At 44.0% G+C, this 22,497-nt stretch overlaps 1 protein-coding gene across 1 annotated transcript in view; it reads left to right on the top strand.

The window, feature by feature from the left end:
• LOC132864408 (E3 ubiquitin/ISG15 ligase TRIM25-like) overlaps positions 1-13,453 on the top strand; it is a 42,818-nt gene extending 29,365 nt beyond the window's left edge. Inside the window, exons 3-6 of the mRNA XM_060897827.1 lie at positions 7,630-7,863; positions 8,052-8,211; positions 8,701-8,760; positions 13,372-13,453. Coding sequence (XP_060753810.1) covers positions 7,630-7,863; positions 8,052-8,211; positions 8,701-8,760; positions 13,372-13,415 — 498 coding nt within the window. The 3' untranslated portion in view covers positions 13,416-13,453. The remainder of the gene's footprint in view (positions 1-7,629; positions 7,864-8,051; positions 8,212-8,700; positions 8,761-13,371) is intronic.
• Positions 13,454-22,497: the final 9,044 nt, after the last annotated feature.

Genomic DNA, 22,497 nt, shown 5'->3' on the forward strand with positions numbered 1-22,497 from the left:
CAGATACTGTACTTCCACCCGCCCAATCGCACACTTCTTTGGGTTGGCTGTGAGACCCGCTCGCCTCAGCGACCTAAGGATGGCCCTCAGGTGTTGTAGGTGCCGCGGCCAGTCATTACTATAAATAATGAAGCTGTCGAGGTATGCGGCCGCATAGGTGGCGTGGGGGCGGAGGACCCTATCCATCAGCCGCTGAAACGTAGCAGGCACCCCAAACAGCCCAAAAGGAAGTGTGACAAACTGGTGTAAGCTGAACGGTGTGGAAAAGGCCGTTTTTTTTTTTCTCTGGATAATGGAGTCAAGGGGATCTGCCAATAACCCTTTGTCAAATCCAATGTCGAGTAAAAGCGAGCCATGCCTAGTTGATCGAGCAACTCATTAATACGAGGCATTGGGTACGTGTTGAATTTAGACACCGCGTTGACTTTTCTATAGTCTACACAGAACCGGACCGACCCGTCGGCCTTGGGTACCAAGACCACCGGGCTGCTCCAGTCACTGTGGGACTCCTCGATGATGCCCATTTCGAGCATGGCCTTGAGTTCTTCCCGAACCACTTTCTTCTTGTGTTCGGGTAGCCGGTAAGAGCGGCTGCGCACTACCACCCCCGGGGGCATCTCAATGTGGTGCTCTGTGAGGTTGGTGTGGCCAGGCAGGGGCAAGAACACATCCGAAAACTCGGTCTGCAACTGGGCAACCTCCGCGAGTTGGGTCAGGGAGAGGTGGTCTCCACAGGGGACCGGAGAGGTATGCGATGCCAATGCTCCCTTTTGAACCTCCAGCCCCAGCTCCGCCTTCTCCGGAACCACCGACACCAATGCCACGGGGACCTCCTCGTTCCAGAGTTTGAGCAGATTGAGGTGGTAAATCTGTAGCGCCCCACCCCTGTCCGTTCACCTCACCTCGTAGTCGATGTCCCTGACTTGCCGTGTGACCTCAAAGGGTCCTTGCCACTTGGCGATCAATTTGGAGCTCGATGTGGGCAACAGTATGAGTACTTTATCTCCTGGTGCGAACTCCCTAAGGTGCGTACCCCTGTTGTACAGGCGGGTTTGTCGTTCTTGGGCCTGCTGCAAATTCTTCTGGGTTAGGTGTGTGAGTGTGTGGAGTTTTGCACGCAGGTCAATAATGTATTGAATTTCGCTTTTACTTGGTGAAGGTCCCTCCTCCCAATTTTCTCCCAGCACATCGAGAATGCCATGCGGCTTACGCCCATATAATAATTCAAACGGGGAGAACCCCATGGAGGCTTGGGGGACCTCTCGCACTGCAAATAACAAGGGTTCGAGCCATTTATCCCAATTATGTGCATCCTCACTTACGAATTTTTTAATTATATTCTTGAGGGTGCGATTGAACAGTTCAACTAAACCGTCTGTTTGTGGGTGATACATGCTGGTGCGGATCGGCTTAATACCTAATAACCCATACAGTTCGTTCAGTGTACGTGACATAAACGAGGTGCCTTGGTCAGTCAGAATCTCTTTCGGGATTCCAACTCAGGAGATGACGCGGAAGAGCGCTTCCGCAATACTGCATGCTGAGATATTGCAAAGAGGCACTGCTTCCGGGTATCGCGTTGCATAGTCCACCAGAACTAAAATAAAGCGGTACCCTTGTGGTGACCGATCTAATGGCCCAATGAGATCCATCCCAATTCTTTCGAACAGGGTCTCGATTAATGGTACAGGGCGCAAAGGCACTTTTGGAATGGCTGCTGGATTTACTAACTGGCATTCGTGGCACGCCATACACCACCTACGGACATCGCCGCAAATCCCTGGCCAATAGAACCGGGCCATTATTCGGGCTAGTGTTTTATCCTGCCCTAAGTGTCCAGCCATGGGATTAAAGTGAGCCGCTTGGAATACCAATTCCCGGCGGCTCTTCGGAATCAAAAGCTGTGTGACTTGCTCTTTAGTCTGAGTGTCCTGCGTCACTCGGTATAATCTATCCTTCATAATAGAAAAATAGGGGAAGGACGGGGTGGCGTTTGGCTGGAGCGTTTGACCATTGATTACTCTCACTTGGTCAAACGCATGCTGCAGAGTCTCATCTCACGACTGCTCTAACGGGAAATCCGCAAGGGATTCCCCGAGAGAGGGAGGAGGAGCCTGCGGCTCCTCACTCTGATGCGGAGATGACGTAGATGGCTCTGTGACAGCTGCTCCCGCCAATGCGACACTGGGACCTCCCCCTGCTAAACTATGGCAGGACCCACTCTTCACTAAATGACTCATTAACTCCCCGAATCCTGGCCAATCAGTCCCCAAAATTATTGAGTGGGTGAGGCGAGGATTAACCGCCGCCTTTACTCTAAATTTTTCCCCTCTGAAAAAAATGTGGACCAACACTAAAGGGTAGCTGTGAACATCCCCGTGCACACACAACACCTTCACCCACTGTGCTCCCCCCAACGCCTCATCTTGCACCAGGGTTTGGTGAATTGAGGTCTGATTACAGCCAGAGTCCACCAATGCCTGATGTATATCCCCTTGGACACTCACCGGTATGCGATATGCTCTGCCCTGATTGAGGGCGGCTCCTGGCACGTCGGGGATCCAAACCACCGCGTCCACTTCCATTTCCAAGCACTGCTGTTGGAGGTGGCCCGGCTCCCTGCAGCGCCAGCAAACCGGCCCGGGCTTCCTCTCTGCACCGGCGCTCTGGGGCTCACTCACCTGAGGGGGGGAAGAGACAGACACAGAAGGGAAAAACGGGAGGGCACTGCGGGTGCAACGGGCTGGCTGGGGTGGGGCCGGCCCCTGCCTCCATGGTGGGGGAATGGGGTGAGGACGAGACACAGGAGGAGAGAGAGGAGAGAAGAGGATGTCCGCTGTCCTGCCATCGGAACAGCCGCCAAATGGTCCTCCGCCAACTCGATGGCCTGATCCAGCGACGCCGGGCAGTGGCACTGGACCCACTCCGCGGTTCTCTCTGGAAGGCAGCCGATGAACTGCTCCAGCACCACCTGATCGATGATTCCCTCGGCGTCACGATTGTCGGCCCTCAACCACCGGCAGCAGGTGTCCCGGAGCTGCTGGCCAAACACGAACAGCCGGCCGACTTCCTCCAGACGCAGAGCGCAGAAGTGCTGTCGCTGTTGTTTGGGGGTGCACCCCACCCGCTGGAGGACGGCCCGGCAAAGGTCTGCGTAGGCCAGCCGGCGGTCGGCGGGGAGCTGTAGTCCGGCCAGCTGTGCCTCACCCGTTAGCAGGGGGAGGAGGCACGCCGGGAGTTGTTCCACCGGCCAGCCCGAGGCCTCTGCTGCCTGCTCGAAGAGCGTGAGGAAGGCCTCGGGGTCGTCATGCAGGCCTATCTTAGTTAGGGTGAGGGAAGAAGGGCCCGCGGCGGTGGAGATGGTGGACCCCGCCAACGCGAGGAGGTGCCGGAACGCCTGGCAATCTTCCTGCTGCACCAGCACTAGGGCCTCGAACCGGTGCTCTTGCTCCTTCCGGAGGGTGACTAGCGCCTGGTGCTGGCTCTGCTGGGCCATGGCGAGGGCGTGGACCAGGTCTGCGAAGGGGGAGGACTCCATGGGGCTGTTCTTTTCCTGTGCTTGGTTTCCGGGTTTTGGCACCACTGTAGCAGTTCGTAGAAGGGGGAGGAGCACCGAAAGACGGCAGGCCAGAATAAAATTCAATAACTTTGTTTATTTTGCTCTTTTCAGATGCAAAATATCTCTCTCAGCCATGCACGCACACACACAAGTCGTCTGGCTGGGGAGAGAGCTCCCTTCCTCTGCTCTCTCTTTCTCTTTATATAGAGCGCGGTCACTGGGAAGACACAAACCGTATAATTGACATCAGGTGTAGTGATTCTGCCACTTACCTTCCCTGACTCCGCTCTCCGGTCACAGACCGGCGCTTGACCATGCCCCCGCTGCCACACAGACGTTTGTTGCAAAGTCTCCCAAATAAAAACAACATATATGTTGATGTTACAATATTCTATTATGTGTGCAGTGTTGCCCTGTGATGACCTGGTGACTTGTCCAGGGTGTACCCTGCCTTTCGCCCGTAGTCAGCTGGGATAGGCTCCAGCTTGCCTGCGACCCTGTACAGGATAAAGCGGCTAGAGATAATGAAATGAGATGAGGTGTGCATTGTTTCACTGGACAAATAGCAAGCGAGCTCCAGCTCGCGTACGGCTTAACCAGATCTTGTGCTATAACATGCGCAGCTGGTAATCAAAGTATTTTAGCAGACAGACGTTAGTTGCAAAGTCTCCCAAATAAAAAGGCATATAAAGAAACATGTTAATGTTTCATGATAGGCTATTTAAAAATTACTTTGATCAGAATTCGTAAATCGAGTGGAAGTTGGGGCAAAGATTCTAGATTACTGTCTGGTTGGAGTGAGCAGAGTAACTAGGCTACCAATGCATGGCACGTGCACTGAGAACACACGCACTGACTGTAGAACGCACGCACTTTCTCAAACGTTCTGACACACCCGTGGGAAAATACAAAGAATCCAAAAAACACCAACAGAAAACCACAATGATATATTTAATAAGATAAGGAAGAGAGGACAACTTTTACCTAAAAACTTTCACTTTTCTGTTCTGTTACACTGTTCTGTGTCCAGTGTCCAAAATGAAAAGCTAGTTTTCAACTGTTCAGCTAAAAAAAATGTTAGTAAAACGATTATGTTGTTGAAATGATGTTTGCAATTTATTTATAATCAAAAATTGATACAGGTGGATGAAAGAGTGATAGTGTAATAAAAAAGTACTAATACTAGTACTACTGAGTGATAAGAAGTCCTAGTGAATGCTTGATAAGTAGACAATATTAAATAATTAGGTGTATTTTTCGGTGCACGCTATGTGAGCGCACTATGACTCAAAATAATAGTACCGGCAAGAAATAAAAGTTACTTTCACCCCTGGTGCCTATGAAGTGGTCTCTCCTCTGCTCTGCACATTTTACTGAAGACTCGTACGAAACCTCTGATCTGTTGAGGAGCGTTGGCTATAAGCCCGTTTTGAAAGAGGGTGCAGAATCAGCAATTAAATAAAACTACAAGAAAAGGAAAAAAATTATTTGATTTAAAAAAAAAAAGGAAAGTAAGTTCAGTGGCACCAGCTCTCCCACAGTTTGAGCCGAGGGCTGTTGGTAAAACCCAGGATGGAACGGGACGTGACATATTATCGCTCAGGCAGTGACCTCCCCGTGGTTGTTGCTAAAACCGGCGATGTCCCGGGTTTTAGTAATTGCCTGAGCCGAGGAGTAATGGTGGAGTACTCAGTATAGAGAAAATGGAGAATGAATGGAGCAGCCGTCTGATTTCTAAACTGGATATTGTTGCCATCTCGCCCTTACGTGGAAGAAGCGAATGAACAGAGAACTGAATGAACAACTGAACGTCAGATTGTTTCAAAACAATCGGCCACAAGATCGGCCTTCAAGAAGCGAGAACACAGACGGGTAAGCTCCGACTCTCATTTGGATACAAAACAACAAAACCAACACGTTGTTTACCTGCATTTAGATTAATACATGTAACTTGTATTGTGTATTTAAGTTACCGGGATAAGATTATTTAATTTGCTTCAGAATGTGATTGTCTCAGTTCATCTGATTATTTAATGAGCCTTATACATTTTATCAGTGAAAATGAATGCATGTATATATAACACCCATCCTGTTTTAATGAGAGTCAACCCACAATCAATGAAGTCAAATCAGTCTTAGTTGAGCAAGTCGGTAACGCTATTTCTTACTTTCACCATAAATTTTTATTTATATGACTTTGGTCTATAGCTGTCAAAGACCTCGGCCTTAAAACTGGTTCCCACAGTGATGTCACGCGCTCAGGGCTGGCTGGCTCAGCGGGGCAGCTCGAATGCCAACTTTGCGGTCGAGTTTAACTCTCAAAAAAAATTTTTGATTCCCATTTATGCAGCATACAAGAGTCAAGCATTTAAAAATAAAGGTTCTGCGTATCTCCTTAAAATAGTGAACTAAAAAAACAAGGAATGAAAACCCGGAGTTTAACAAAAACAACTCAAATATCTCGAGAGAGAGTTTATTTTTACAGAGTATCCCATTAGACCTCCATTTTGTGTGTGTGTGTGTGTGTGTGTGTGTGTGTGTGTGTGTGTGTGTGTGTGTGTGTGCATCTCTTCTCTAATGTTCATATTGCACAACAGACGTTGGCAATGTTGAATAATGAAACCGTGAGATTGACGCGAAAATTGCTTGGACTAAATAGTCATACGACAAGAGACATCATTCACCAACCGCGCAGAAGCGGGGGCCTAGGTGTCCCAAATATTGAATGGCTTTACACCTCGGTTAGAATTGCCCATCTGATCAATATGCTGAATAACGACGATCCAGCTGTCAGAGAGCTGGCGTGCGAATCGCTTCTCTTACATCTACAGCGACGTAAAATTCCTGTCGCCTCCCTAAATGAGCCCCAGTTTCTTGGGTTCAAATTAAAAGCAAACGGAAAGCTAGACATGAAGGCGGCTGGATTCGGTGTGCGCTTGGACTGGATCGATCTCAATGACCTTTGCCAACGTACAGGAGTAGAACTCTCCTGGTTAGGACCCGATGGAGCAGCAGCAGCGCTTGAGGACATCCTATCTAACCATCAAATCTCCACGCTGGTGGTCCTGAATACAAATAACGCCCCACCCTGTCATTTACATCTTAAAAACATTAGACATTCACTTTTACATCACAGACAGACACAAAGCGTACAACATTGGAAAAGTCTTAAATTACAGGGAAAGCTAGCATATTTACCATTTGCTGATCATTTAACTTCACATTCTGTTTTAAAAAACAACTTCATCTCAGAAGAAATTCTCACTTTTACAATTAAGGCAAGACTTCAATGCCTCCCAACAAGATATAACCTGGCAACATGGTATCCTTCCAAATATACCCCCAATTGCATACTGCATATAAATGATCAAGAAAATGAAACAGTAGCCCACATATTAACCGGATGTAATTACTACAAGGGACAGTATGTAGCCAGGCATGACCGTTTAGTCAGTTTGGTTGCAAATGATTTAAAAAAGATAAATCAAGGAAATTATTGTAATGTTTTTCTACACAGTACTGTAAAAATAAACTGGTTTAACCAAAACACAGACAATGACTATTTCAAAAACATTCCAAATACCCCAGATATTGTGATTGTAAACAAATTAGAGAACTCTGTGCTTATTACAGAAGTGGGGTGCTGCTTTGATTCCTATATGGATACTTGCTATTATTCCAAGCTACTAAAATACCAACCATTACAGGAACGCATCCTCCAGCTGGGATATAAATGCAAGCTAATAGTATTGGTTTTTGGGAGTTTAGGTCATATACATAAGAATGTTGTCCGAGGATTGCAGATAGGGGGACTGAAAAAGGGGGGGCGCAAAAGTATTGGCAAAATATTGTTCTGTTTCAGCTATCATTGGTAGCATGCAAATATGGAAATGAAGATGTTTTGTTTATCCTTGAAAGTTGATTGATTTATTAACAACAATATTAGTATAAGTGTGTAAGCCATTAAGACCTGTCAGCCGGTCAGTAACCTCTTCCAAGTTATTTGGATCTTGTATTCTTTGTTTTTCTCTTGGGTCCAAATAAAAATAATCATGTGTGTGTACTAATAGAGGCGTTCACGGGCAGCAGTAGATGACAGTGAGAGGATCTTTACTGAGATGATCAGATCCATGGAGAAAAAGCGCTCGGAGATGATGGAGCTGATCAGAGCTCAGGAGAAAGCTGAACTGAGTCGAGCTGAACGACTCCTGAAGCAACTGGAGCAGGAGATTGCTGATCTTCAGAGGAGAGTCACTGAGCTGGAGCAGCTTTCACACACACACGATCACGTCCACTTCCTCCAGGTAACACTCACTGTCTGATCTACAGAGGGTGCTGTTCCTCACAAAGTTTCCTCCTAAAAGCTCATTACAGCAACAATAAATGTTCCTGTCTGAGATCCCAAGTGTGTCTTTGGTCCGATTCAGTCTGAGATTCATTCGTTCCTCTCTTACACTTTTCTCCTTCTCTATTCTTTGTTTCCTCTCTGTAGAGTTTCCCGTCTCTCTGTGTTTCTCCTGGATGTGACGACTCACCCAGCTTCACTGTCAATCAACTTCTCTCATTTGATGGAGTGAGGAAATCTCTCTCAGATCTCAAAAAACGAGTCAAGGAAATCTTTGAGGAGGAATTCAGCGTAATCCATCCACAAGGTAAACAAGCAAACATTTGTTCTGTATCACAGTAAAGAGAGCCATAAAATTAATGTAATGGAAATAAAACGTAAGCAGGAACAAAACTGCATCAAATCACAAAGCATTAGTATTAGCCTCAGAAATTACATGTGCAAATTACAAATAAATTTCCCAGATAAACAGGACCTTAATCACAAATCCACAAACTAATCTAATTGAACTTTACACATAACAAATATGATGAACATTAGATCAGAACCGAGGCCTTAATTCCTCCATAAAATCCATCAGAAAGTAAAAACACACACATTGTCAGAGGTTCAGCTGGGAAAAGTTTTTTGCTTCTCATGATTCTTACATTCAAATGCTGCACAGTGTGATGCCATTTTGGCCGATCTCTAAATCGTGTCTGACTGAGAGCAGTGAGGAATCTAATTTTTCATTTTCATGCTTTAAACTGTTTTTGTGTCATTTTTCAGTCTCCATTTTGTCTCTGTGTCTCTACAGCTGCAGCAGTTCACATGATTTTACCCCCAAAACCAAAGAGCAGAGAAGATTTCCTGCAGTGTAGGTGTAAAACACACACACACTTTTCAAATCAGAGGAGGACCGCCCACATGATGGCCTTTCTTTCGACCTACAACATACAGAATGTGTATCAATAATAGTTTATTTATATCACACACAGAAATCAAGTTACACATACAGAAATTTAATACATACGAAGCATAAAATTCTGCCTAGAAATAACTCGTAATCTAATCTCACTCGGCAGAAAAAAAAATGTATTACTGTTATAAAGAAGAAAGCTAGTCGCACAGAGGCACAATGATAAAATACAATATTTCAACAAATACAAAAAACAATAAAAATGAGGGAAAGAATGAAATGACAGTGTGAGGAAAAGAGAAAGGAATGCTGATCTGAAGCGAAAATTGTACTTTTGATAGAACGCTTGAAATTGCTGAAGCTAAGACTCTGGAAAGATTCATCAATACTGTTCCAGAGAGCAGCAGCTTTGAAGCAAATATTAAACTTGCCATCATTAGTTCTGGCTGAAGGAACACAAAATGAAGATCTCGAAGCCAGTCAAGTTTTATACTTGTGCCTTGATGCTAAAAGTGTCAAAAAGTTATCAAAGGCAGGCAGCAAATAAACTAGAATGAAATTTAAACATAAAAATACTGTTTAAGTAATCTATAAAATCAGAGAATTTCATCATCTCCAGCTTTTTAAAAATAGGAGGTGTGTGTTCATTAAAAGAAGCTAAATTAATAATTCTGACAGCTTTCTTCTGGAGTCCAGTTATCGGTCGAAGGGTAGTCTCATAAGTATTACCCCAAACTGTAACACCATATATTAAAAAAGAATAAATAAGAGAGTAGTACAGCTGAGTTAGAATACTTTGAGAAACACAGTGATGGAGCTCAGCAATAATTCCAAAGCCTCTGGAGATTTTCTTGCTCTACTGGTGGATGTGTTTCCTCCTGATGAGGTGAGAGTCGAAAACTACTCCAAAATACCTGTTGTGGTTCTTCTGTTTAATCGGCTTATAATTAATTTTCAGGAAATGGTTCTGCTCAATTTCTTTTGGGGTGGATTAAAAAAGAACAAAATTTGTTTTGTCAACATTCAGAGAGAATTTATTTGCACAAAGCCACGCAATGATATCAGAATTACTTTATTAATCCCCGGAGGGAAATTCAAATTTGCAACCAAGCTCCCGAATATTGACTAATTCAGAATTTACCCTGGCTTCTAGAGAATCTCAAGATGAATCTGCCAGGAATAAATTTGAGTCACCTGCAAAAAGATGAAAATCAAATTTATTGGAGCAGTTCATAAAATCATTTATGTATAAGAGAAATAGAAGGGGCCATGATGTGAACCCTGTGGTACTCCACATGAAATTGGTAAAGAGCTGGATGAAATATTACCGATTGAAACAAACTGATGTCTATTTGATAGATATGAGGCAAACCAATCATGTACAATCCCACGGATGCCATAAGGATATAACTTTGCTTACAAAATATCATGCTCTATGGCATCAATGGCTTTACTCAGACAAAGAATGATACCACAGGAAAATTTGCCATCTTCAATTGCTCTTTGGATTTTATCAATGATTTAGTAAAAGTGCATGTTCTGTAGATCTGTTGTCACGGAAACCAAACTGACCAGAATATATTAAATCAAACTTCTCTCGATATGTATTCAGCCTATTTTACATGAGTTTTTCTAATATTTTTGATAAAAATTGACAAAAGAGAAATTGGTCTATGATTAGAAGTTAACAGTTGAGCTCCTGCTTTAAACACAGGTCTGACACGAGCAAGTTTAAAAGAATCAGGAACAGTACCAGAAGTAAAGGAGAAGTGGTGTAGGATCTTCACAGGCTTTGAGATTGAGTTTAATATCTTGAACAGGGCTACAGAAATACTAAAGCAGCCACAAGCCTTTCCAGACTTGAGCCGGAGAAAATGTCTTGAATTTCTTGTGTCCATGTAGGACGAAGAAAAAAGCTGTCGCTTGTCAGAGAAGCAAGAAAATCTGAAAATATTTTGTTGACCTTTGGTATTGCTTGGCTGATACTTTTACCAATGTCTGCAAAATAAACATTGAACTCATTTGCTAGATCATTTTACCTATAGGAGTCAAATGGTTTAGCTTATTTCTCTACACTTTGTACTTGGCATGCAGGCACTGATTTCTCATCTTGATCGATTTTTCTATACAATTTGATTTTATAATTCATTGTTCTAAGACTGAAGGGAAATCCAAGGTTCAGATTTGAGTTTGATTTCCTTCCTTGACATGGTTTTTCAGAGGAACATGAGCGGTAATAATTTCACCAGAGTTTTCAAGAAAGCTGGAGAATGTCATGAATATCAGGCTCACCATCGGACTGGCTAGAGCAGTCAATTTGTTGAACATCATAAATGAATGCATCTTCATTGAACCATATGAAATCCATCCATTATCCATAACCGCTTATCCTGTGAAGGGTCGCAGGCAAGCTGGAGCCTATCCCAGCTGACTACGGGCGAGAGGCAGGGTACACCCTGGACAAATCACCAGGTCATCACAGGGCTGACCCACAGAGACAATCATTCATTCACACTCACATTCTCACCTACAGTCAATTTAGAACCAACAATTAGCTTAACCTGCATGTCTTTGGACTGTGAAGGAAACTCACACAGACACAGGGAGAACATGCAAACTCCACACAGAAAGGCCCCCATTGGCCACTGGGCTTGAACCCAGAACCTTCTTGCTGTGAGGTGACAGTGCTAACCACTACACCACTGTGCTGCCTGCTGTAGGAACTCTTCTCTAAACTTGCTTATTCAATGGGGAGGATGAATTGATTCAATAGACAAAAAGTTGGGAACATGGTTAGTTAGGTCATTATAAAATATTCCCACTATATGCTGGCCCGTAGCCAGGGGGGATCGGAGGGTTCGTTCGATCCCCCCCTGCAACACACACGCCCCTCAAGATTACTCAAGATTTATTCATTTGTTCATGTCCGATGAATATACATTGATTCTCATTTAAATTTACAATATCAAATCCAGACTAATCAAAAAAGAAAAGTAGACTAAGTGAGGACGAGTTAGAAAAACGGGTTCATTTCTCCTATGTTTATGTTTACACGTTTTGTTCAGACTGCTTTACACCCCAATCCAGTGGGTGGCGGTAATGCCCCCATTAGACCCCTTTCACTGACGTCACCCGAAACCGGAAGTAAACAAACCCTGCGCCATATTGGAAGACCAACAAACTCGTGATTAGGGGGAAATAACGGCAGCGTGCGGTATGTGAACCCACGAGGCACTTGGTTCATCAAAAACCTACAATGGTAAACTTTTGTGCTGTGTTAGGGTTCTAACAAAGCTGATGGGAAAGGTGAAAAGAAGTCTTTCTACAGAATACCAGCTGTGATTGAGACACAAGCAAACCAAGGAGCTTTCTGCCAGGAGACAGAGAGAGGATTTAGCTGCTTTATGCAGAGCGGATCTGAATACTTCAAGTCTATTTTGTTACTGGTAAGTCACTAGGCTAGAGTGTTGTAGAACATTTTTTTAAATGTTTACTGAATAAAAACATCCTTAATTTTATCAAATATACTCTACTCTATATTTCATTTCTTTCTTTTGTTTTAATTTTCCTCCCTCCATTCCTCTTTGGATTTTAAATATAGTTTTCCCCATGTCCAAATAATTCAAATATATATAAATAAAAACACATAAGTAGTAAATTTAAAAATAAATTATGAAATAAAAAAATCCACTCTCCCTTGCCCCGAGTCTTATCATATGGGTCAAACCCATCAATCACAGCCAGTTTCTCCACATACCGTGCCCTTTCTGCAGCTGGTAATGTACTCACATAACCAGAATTATCAGCCATCGTGTCACTTTACTCTCGCTCGTACTTTGTTTTATATTGTATGTATGTATGTATGCATGTACTTGGTCTTCCAATATGGCGCCCTAGCACAATCTCGCGGTACGGTGACGTCACGCAGTAGCCCTCTATAAAAGAAGATAAAGACAGAAAATGCAGGAAATCTGCTGCTACTTTGTCCCAAAATGTTGGCGCCATGTTCCAGAAAAGGGCCAAAATGGGTAAGGTGCTGAGTGCAGGACTTTGTTTTTCTTTTGTTTACAACAGTAGTGGTAGATCGATCTGTCAGAGTGATCAGTAGGGGTGGGGGGTAGCATCAGCCCGTCCGTCAGTCTATGTGTGTCAGTAACACGCGCACACACACACAGATGAGTTAGGTGGCTCGATGGCTGGGTACTAGTAGCATCGGACCTGGGGCTGCTTTTATTTTTTCAGCTTGGGAAATCGGAGTTGTGGTGTGGTGTGAAGACAGTAAAATGCGACTTTAAGAGCACGTGTTTTTCAGTCGTCATGGTAACATGGCATCATGGTAACATGACGCCCTGTCAGTGGTTTGGCATTTGGATCAGAGTGAAAAGAAACGTGTGCACTAGCTGAAAAATGAAAATGTTCAGACCAGTGTGTGTGAAAACACCCACTGTTGCTGCATTTGGGCATTTTTAAATCAATTGTCCTTATAGGGCTGTGCGATATTATTTCAATCTCAGGATTACTTGAAACATTTATCTCAGTTAGAAATTATTGTTGTTTTTTATGCTAAAGCATGGGCAGATCAGGAGTGTTCTGATGCCATAAACAACAACTGAAGTGAGCAACAGAGACAGACAACAGACAGACAATGAAGGAGAGCAACAACAGACAGACAGAGGAGGGGAAAGCAACAACAGACACAATGGAGAGCAACAACAGACAATGAAGGAGAGCAACAACAGACAGACAATGAAGGAGAGCAACAACAGAGACAGACAATGAAGGAGAGCAACAACAGAGACAGACAATGAAGGAGAGCAACAACAGACAACTGAGGTGAGCAACAGAGACAGACAATGAAGTCACAGCACAGTTGTAGGAAGATAACAATAATAAGTTAGACAACAGAGAAGAAGAAGAAGTCAGTCCCATATACGTTTTCGTACATTGGGGAGAGTGCCTGTTAGAGAGCACACTATGTCTAGGCCACGGCATGATGAGGTAGGGTGGCCAGTTCCTTTCCTCGCCACCTTTTGACTTCCCCCAGTGTTTCCACCAGGTCCCCATTCACTGCTGGGTGGACAGGAGGCGAGCCCCAGATCACCGTCCGAGACGAGGCTCGAACCGGGGACCGTTCGCTTAGTGGTCAAGCACTCTAACCACTTGGCCACTTCGCCTCAGACAACAGAGAACTTATAACGAATAAAAAAATGTCTAAATTAGAAGATTTGAAGTGTGCTCGTGTATTTGGGGGGGGGGGGGGGGGTACGGGAGTAGGGGGCCAGATGAAGTCCACTTTTGGGGAAAAAAGATCCCCCTCCCTCCACAATGCTGGCTACGGGCCTGATATGTAGCATATTTAAGTCATCCGACCATCCATTATCCTTAACCGCTTATCCTGTGCAGGGTCAGCTGGGATAGGCTCCAGCTTGCCTGTGACCCTGCACAGGATATTTAAGTGAATTAAAATATATATTGTCAATAAACATTGTTGAAAAGAATAGGAAGATAAAGTATTGATAAATTCACCTGTAGGTATCTGAGTGTCTGAATTCATCAGATTTAAGTTTAGGTTGCTCACAAAAATACAAAGCTTTGACTCCTCATGGATTTTATCAATTATTATTGAAAGCTTATCCAGAAATGGCTGAAAAGAACTGTTTTGGTGTCTGTATCTCACACCACAAACTATGTTCTTACTGCCTTCATTATGGAGCTCAACAGAAACTGATTCGTCTTGATCAGAAGAAGTATTAAGCTCATCTCTTAGATTATAACTTCAGGAATTTATGAAGAGTCCAATTTGGAGTGTTGGGAAATGTAATTAAAGTCAGGTACGTAAAAATTGACAAAACTATCTGAGTTCAATGCGAGGTTTCTGAAAGGCAAAGGATCTTCAATAGATGATCTAAAATACTGAGTATGTCTTGAAATTCATCAAATTTAGCTGAGAGGCTCCTGATAATATAGTGAAGGAAAGAGAACAACTTGTCAGATAAACAAGAAGATAGTCATCTATAGCCCCCGCACTATATACCAACTATATACCATGTTTCAAGATATTATTTGTCACGTTTTTCAAGTTCTGCTGCAGGAAACCAACCCTACCTCTTTACACTGACCTCAACAGCCCATGACATAAACCCACCGGACCTTTGGTCCAGGTGAGCTAAAAATTAAAATTTCACATTTCTTAGTATCAAAAGGCACATATACATTACTTCATCAACACATATCCCAACTTTCACGACCAAACCACTCATAGTTTTCAGCGTCTGCTCTGAAAACTAAACCTACCCTAGAGACTAAGTCTGAAATTGTTTCCATGGAAACATGAAAAATTAAAGTTTCTCAAATGCCTTAGTATGAAAAGGCACATCTACATCACCTTGTTGACATGTATACCAAGTTTCAGATCTGTATCATGAATAGTTTTGGATATATGCTCCAGAAACTAACATTGCTCAAAGTCAAAATCTATTACTATGTAAAAATTTGAAAAATACTTTTTTCCAAAAATCGAAAATAGCAAAAGGCACCAGTTCACATGTTGCTTGATATGTATACAAAGTTTCATGAAGATATCTTCAGTAGTTTTAAAGATATGGGCCGGAAATGAAAACGTGACCAGACGGACGGATGGATTGAGAGAACCTGTTTCTATATCCTTCTCCAACCTTCGTTTGGGCGTGGGATAATTACGAAGTTCTTGAGAAGAATGAAATTTGTGTGGGGAATAGTACCTAGAATTAATATGACAAGGAGTATTAATGTCAGGATTGAAATCATTTACGTGTACTGTAGGTTTGGTGATAATTCTAATAATCATAATTAATCTAATAATAATTCTAAGCGGGCGGCATGGTGGTGTAGTGGTTAGCGCTGTTGCCTCACAGCAAGAAGGTCTGGATTCAAGCCCCGTGGCCGGCGAGGGCCTTTCTGTGCGGAGTTTGCATGTTCTCCCCGTGTCTGCGTGGGTTTCCTCCGGGTGCTCCGGTTTCCCCCACAGTCCAAAGACATGCAGGTTAGGTTAACTGGTGACTCTAAATTGACCGTAGGTGTGAAATGAGTATGTGAATGGTTGTCTGTGTCTATGTGTCAGCCCTGTGATGACCTGGCAACTTGTCCAGGGTGTACCCCGCCTTTCGCCCATAGTCAGCTGGGATAGGCTCCAGTTTGCCTGCGACCCTGTAGAACAGGATAAAGCGGCTAGAGATAATCAGATGAGATGAAATGAGAGATAATGATGAGATGAGATGAATAATTCTAAGCAGTAACAATGTCAGCTTGATTCACACACAATTATACTGACAAATTTAAGGTCAAAACAGAAAAAGACACCACGATACAACACTAAAGACTGAAGTATTTTGTGTGCACAGAATGCTGAGGGAATGTCAGCTTGATTCACACACAATTATACTGACAAAGTTAAGGTCAAAACAGAAAAAGACACCACGATACAACACTAAAGACTGAAGTATTTTGTGTGCACAGAATGCTGAGGGAAAAGGGAGGAAAAGAAAAAAATGGCTGAATGTGAAAGCTGTTTGGAGTGGTTCCATCAGGAATGTGAAGCGACCCCAGGGCCTGTTTTTCACGATGGGGGGCAGCAACTGCAGAATCTAAAGGGGATGAGGTTCAGTGGGTGAAGACGGACCACCAAAAGCAAGATTTTGTTCATTAACTTGGTTATCAATGCATAAACAACGTTTGATTTTTTTCTTTCGCCTCGACTGTCGTGACATGCGTGGATTAAATGCACATTATCCTTGATGTGTCAAGTTGGAGCTTAATCTTATTTTTATGTAATAAAAAAGGGCTTCATATTTAACAACAAATGCACTGGACTTGGAAAACTGATCTACATTCCTCACCACAGTTTATTAACACATCAGCACCATCTTTTAAACTTAAATGGTCTTCAAAAGTCACAAATCTAAGCTTGAAGGTTGATTTTATAGACATGGTATCTACATTTTAAGCTGGGATTTTATAAAGCTCATGAGCGGACATCGTTACTGCTGAGAATTATGGCGATGACACGATCAATCTCAGAATTCCAGACATGATAAACAAAAGTACAACACTTATTCAGAAGGTCATTAAAGGAACCGCCTCGATCCAAACACAGTGAGGAGAAATCCTGTTCCTCAATAAAAATCAATAAAGGTTCTCTGAAATGTTACTACGGCTACAGAAGGACTCTGAGTCCAACACACACGTTATCCTCTTCATGTTTATCTAAACCTTTTGCTGTGCAGACACGATTATACTGAGCATAAATTCATAGAGACTGTGTGTGTGTGTGTGAGAGAGAGAGAGAAATAAGAGTACGCACTGAATAACAAAAAGGTATGTAAAAAAAACCCTTATGACATAAGTTATTTTAAAATGGAAAACTGTGTGAATAATAATGTAAAGTGTCAGAACACTGTTGTGATGTAGGAATTAAAACATGCTGTACATTTCTCTGAACAGTAGGTGTCGCTAGTGAACTCTGTTGAATGAGACTCCGAATCATGAATCTTTTTGTGAATCACAACCACTGAGCTCTATATAAAACCTGGAGGGCTCCGAACCCATTCCCCTCTGTAGAGACGAGTGAAGCCATCTGGACGCCATCTTACCACTCACATCGCGTGGATTTGGTTTGTGTGTTAAACCAGGGCCGTAGCCATCATTTTAGAAGTGATCTTAAGATCAACTCTTAAGAGTACAATTTATCCAAAAAGTTACTCAAGCAAATGTAACAGAGTAAATGTAACTATTTACTACCGCCTCTAAGTTAGCTAGCTTAACTAACTAAACCAGGGGTGGGCAATTAGTTTTTCAATGGGGCCACATGAAAAACAGAAAATTTTGTGGAGGGCCGGTCCAAAAGGCTGAACTAAATTCTGCATAATATTAATTGTATTTCTTGATATAAAGCAGTAAATAACATTGTTTTTACAAGCTGCTAAGACTGGTAAGAGTATGGAAAAAACGAGGTTGCCTTACAAAAAATGTAATTTATTCAATCAAATTTCCCAAAACAATGGTTAATAAAATGTCAATGTTTGTACCATTTTTTGCAGTCACATTCACCCCAAAACACAATAAAGACATCACAATATTGTCTTTCTACTCCAAATATCAAGCAAGATACATCATATTATAATAATGATGCCCACATTTGTAGTCTAATCACCTCATTTGGTGTTTTTCATTTGGTAATGCCAACTCAAATTGTAGTCTTTGAACACTGCGATCTGCTCTCCGCAAACTAAACACACGGCTTCATCTCTGACTTCAGTAAATAAATACTTAGCAGTCCATGTTTTGTTGAAAGCCCTGCATTCGGCATCTACCTTTCTTCTTTTTGCAGACATTTTGGGGGCTAAAGTCTTCTTGTGACCTGCTCGCAACAACTTTGATTCGGTGTAGGTATCAGATCGGCTCGGGCTCCGGCGCCTGCTGGTGACGTCACACTTTGTGATTGGCTGGACCGTTTGAAGGATGACGTACAAGTTTGTGGTTGGTCTGGACAAATTACGGAAGTAGTTATCGCGAGATTAGGTTTCGTGGGATTTCATGTCATGCTCATGTCGTGCGCATTGCGTTTTTGTTGAACACAACTTCAAAATAAAAGCAATGCACATTCAGGCCATGCATGAGGTAAAATTAGAAAATACGTCTCTTGTCTCGTCTTCTTCTGCTTTATCTGGGACCGGGTCGCGGAGGCAGCAGTCTAAGCATGGAAGCCCAAACTTCCCTTTCCCCAGACACCTCGGCCAGCTCCTCGGGAAGAACACCGAGGCGTTCCCAGGCCAGCCGAGAGACATAGTCCCTCCAGCGTGTCCTGGGTCTTCCCTGGGGCCTCCTCTCGGGGGGACATGCCTGGAACACCTCCCCAGGGAGGCATCCAGGAGGCATCCGAAAAAGATGCCCGAGTCACCTCAGCTGATTCCTCTCGATGTGGAGGAGTAGCGGCTCTACTCCGAGCTCCTCCCGAGTGACTGTGCTTCTCACCCTATCTCTAAGGGAGCGCCCAGCCACCCTGCGAAGGAAACTCATTTCGGCCACTTGTATCCGCGATCTTGTTCTTTCGGTCATTACCCAAAGCTCATGTCCATAGGTGAGAGTGGGAACATAGATCGACCGGTAAATTGAGAGCTTCGCCTTTTGGCTCAGCTCCTTCTTCACCACGACGGACCGGTAAAGCAACCACATCACTGCGGAGGCTGCACCGATCCGCCTGTCGATCTCACGCTCCATCCTTCCCTCACTCGTGAACAAGATCCAGAGATACTTAAACTCCTCCACTTGAGGCAGGACTTCTCCACGAACCCGGAGAGGGCAAGCCACACTTTTCCGGTCGAGAACCATGGCCTCGGACTTGGAGGTGCTGATTCTCATCCCAGCCGCTTCACACTCGACTGCAAACCGCCCCAGTGCATGCTGAAGGTCCTGGTTTGAAGAAGCCAACAGGACAACATCATTCGCAAAAAGCAGAGATTAAATCCTGTGGTTCCCAAACAGGATTCCTTCTGGCCCCTGGCTGCGCCTAGAAATTCTGTCCATAAAAATTATGAACAGAACTGGTGACAAAGGGCAGCCCTGCTGGAGTCCAACATGCACTGGGAACAGGTCTGACTTACTGCTGGCAATGCGAACCAGACTCTTGCTCCGTTTGTACAGGGACCGGACAGCCCTTAGCAAAGAGCCCCGAACCCCATACTCCCGAAGCACCCCCCACAGAATACCATGGGGGACACAGTCGAATGCCTTCTCCAGATCCACAAAGCACATGTGGACTGGTTGGGCAAACTCCCATGAACCCTCGAGCACCCTATGAAGGGTATAGAGCTGGTCCAGTGTTCCGCGACCAGGACAAAAACCGCATTGTTCCTCCTGGATCCTAGGTTTGACTATTGGTCGAATTCTCCTCTCCAGTACCCTGGAGTAAACCTTCCCTGGGAGGCTGAGAAGTGTGTTTCCCCTATAATTGGAGCACACTCTCCGGTTCCCTTTCTTAAAAAGAGGGACCACCAGCCCAGTCTACCACTACAGAGGCACTGTCCCCGACCGCCACGCAATGTTGCAGAGGCGTGTCAACCAAGACAGCCCCACAACATCCAGAGACTTGAGATACTCAGGGCGGATCTCATCCACCCCCGGTGCCTTGCCACCGAGGAGCTTGCAAACCACCTCAGTGACTTTGGCTTGGGTAATGGACGAGTCCACCTCTGAGTTATCAGCCTCAGTCTCCTCAGTGGAAGACATGACGGTGGGATTGAGGAGATCCTCAAAGTATTCCTTCCACCACCCGACAATGTCCCCAGTCGAGGTCAACAGCTCCCCACCCGCACTGTAAACAGTGTTGGCAGAGTACTGCTTCCCCCTCCTGAGGCGCCGGATGGTTTGCCAGAATTTCTTCGAGGCCGACCGATAGTCCTTCTTCATGGCCTCCCCGAACTCCTCCCAGTTCCGAGTTTTTGCTTCTGCAACTGCCCGAGCTGCAGCATGCCTGGCCTGCCGATACTCGTCAGCTGCCTCAGGAGTCCCGGAGGTCAACATGGCCTGATAGGAATCCTTCTTCAGCTTGACGGCATCCCTTACTTCTGGTGTCCACCACCGGGTTCAGGGATTGCCGCCACGACAGGCACCGGAGACCTTGCGGCCACAGCTCCGAACAGCTGCATCCACAATGGAGGTAGAGAACATGGTCCACTCAGACTCAATGTCCCCCGCCTCCCTCAGAAGCTGGGAAAAGCTCTCCCGGAGGTGGGAGTTAAAGACCTCCCCAACAGAGTGTTCGGCCAGACGTTCCCAGCAGACCCTCACCATACGTTTGGGCCTGCCAGGTCTGTCCAGCTTCCTCCTCCGCCAGGTGGTGATCAGTTGACAGCTCAGCTCCTCTCTTCACCCGAGTGTCCAAGACATAGGGCCGGAGATCAGATGAAACGACAACAAAGTCTATCATCGACCTCCGACCTAAGGTGTCCTGGTGCCACGTGCACTTATGGACATCCCTATGCTCGAACATGGTGTTCGTTATGGACAAACCGTGACTAGCACAGAAGTCCAATAACAAAACACCACTCGGGTTCAGATCGGGGAGGCCGTTCCTCCCAACCACGCCCCTCCAGATGTCACTGTCGTCGCCCACGTGAGCATTGAAGTCCCCCAGTAGCACAATGGAGTCCCCAGTCTGAGCACCTAGAAAATACGTTTATTATAAATGTTTATTTTATTAAAAAAAAATTTTTTTTAAATAAATAAAACTAGAAAACACGTTTATTTTGTAATTTCTAATTAACCTTACGCGGGCCGGTCAGAATGAACCAAAGGGCCGGATGCGGCCCGCGGGCTGTAAAATGCCCAGGTCTGAACTAAACTGACATCTATTTGTCATCTTTTAGCTAAACATTATCTACATTCAACAGCATTACTCAACTTGCACAGTTTGTTTGGAAAAAACTGTCTAAAGTCTTTAGCCTCTTGGCTGGTTTGCTGAACATACAGAAGCGCTGCCCAGATCTGAATCACACCAAAGATACTCATACAATATTTTCTAAAGCGTCTCTGATCACACACGACAGCGGGGTTTGTTTGCCATCTGAGCTCCACCTGCTCATGATGCGTTTAGAAAAACGCGTTTCCACATGTTAAAAATGAATTGAGTGGTTGTAATGGCTGTAAAAAGTGCGGGGGACAGAAGGCACAAATATGGGATGTGCGGGGGACATGTCCCCACGTACCCCGCGTCTGCTACGCCCATGTGTTCAACCATCGTATCTGATCAAATTTGCCCCAAGAAAAGTATCTCCTGAGTTTTTTCCTTTCATTCCCTCCTCTTATTTTCTCAACTTTACCCCCCATTCCTTACATATCTTTATAGTACTTCCCTTCACTGCTACTGGTTTATTTTTTTCCTTTTCCAATCCAGTCTCTGATCATTTTTTTTTGAACGGCTCTTTTACTACTATAATTATTTTTACGTAGATTATACGTATATTTACGTATATTTTTTTCCTTATACAGTGTCTTTCTCTTTTGTATATTTCTTCTTTCTATCTATTTAAATAATAATAATAACACAAAAGGCTGTACAATACTTCCTTTCTATTTAGGACAGCTGTTGAAACAGGATTATTTTCTCATGTTATTTGCCATTTTCACTTCATTCTCACAGTCATGTCTTAACAGTATTTATTCATCACATAATTCACTGTCATTTTAGACACAAACGATTCAATTTTGATGCTTTTTCTTTTTCAGACGACACAGTGTTTAGCAAATGGGGTAACTTTTAACGTGGTAAACAAATGTAATAAGAAATACAGAGTCTGACAGTATGGATACCGGATGCACCATCTGGCCAAATGCTTCAGTGAGATGACGACTGGACTGAACCCACACTCCACAAGCAGTTAACAGAACTCATCTTGCATAGGTGTGAATTATTTTATTTTCCAATGCATACATCATTCATAATTCTGATTAAAGTTGCATTTGTTTACCACATTAAAAGTTACCCCATTTGCTGAACAGTGTGTGGACTTAAGAAAAAGCTTCATTCTCACATGTTTTAACAGTATTTATTGGCCACAATTTTGCTAATTGAATCTTTTGTGTCTAAAATGTGACCAATAAATACTATTAAAACAGAGGGGAATGGGTTCGGAGCTCTCCAGATTTTATATAGAGCCGAGG

The sequence above is a fragment of the Neoarius graeffei genome, chromosome 17 (genome assembly GCF_027579695.1).
Source record: "Neoarius graeffei isolate fNeoGra1 chromosome 17, fNeoGra1.pri, whole genome shotgun sequence".
In the NCBI taxonomy this organism is placed as follows: Eukaryota; Metazoa; Chordata; class Actinopteri; order Siluriformes; family Ariidae; genus Neoarius; species Neoarius graeffei.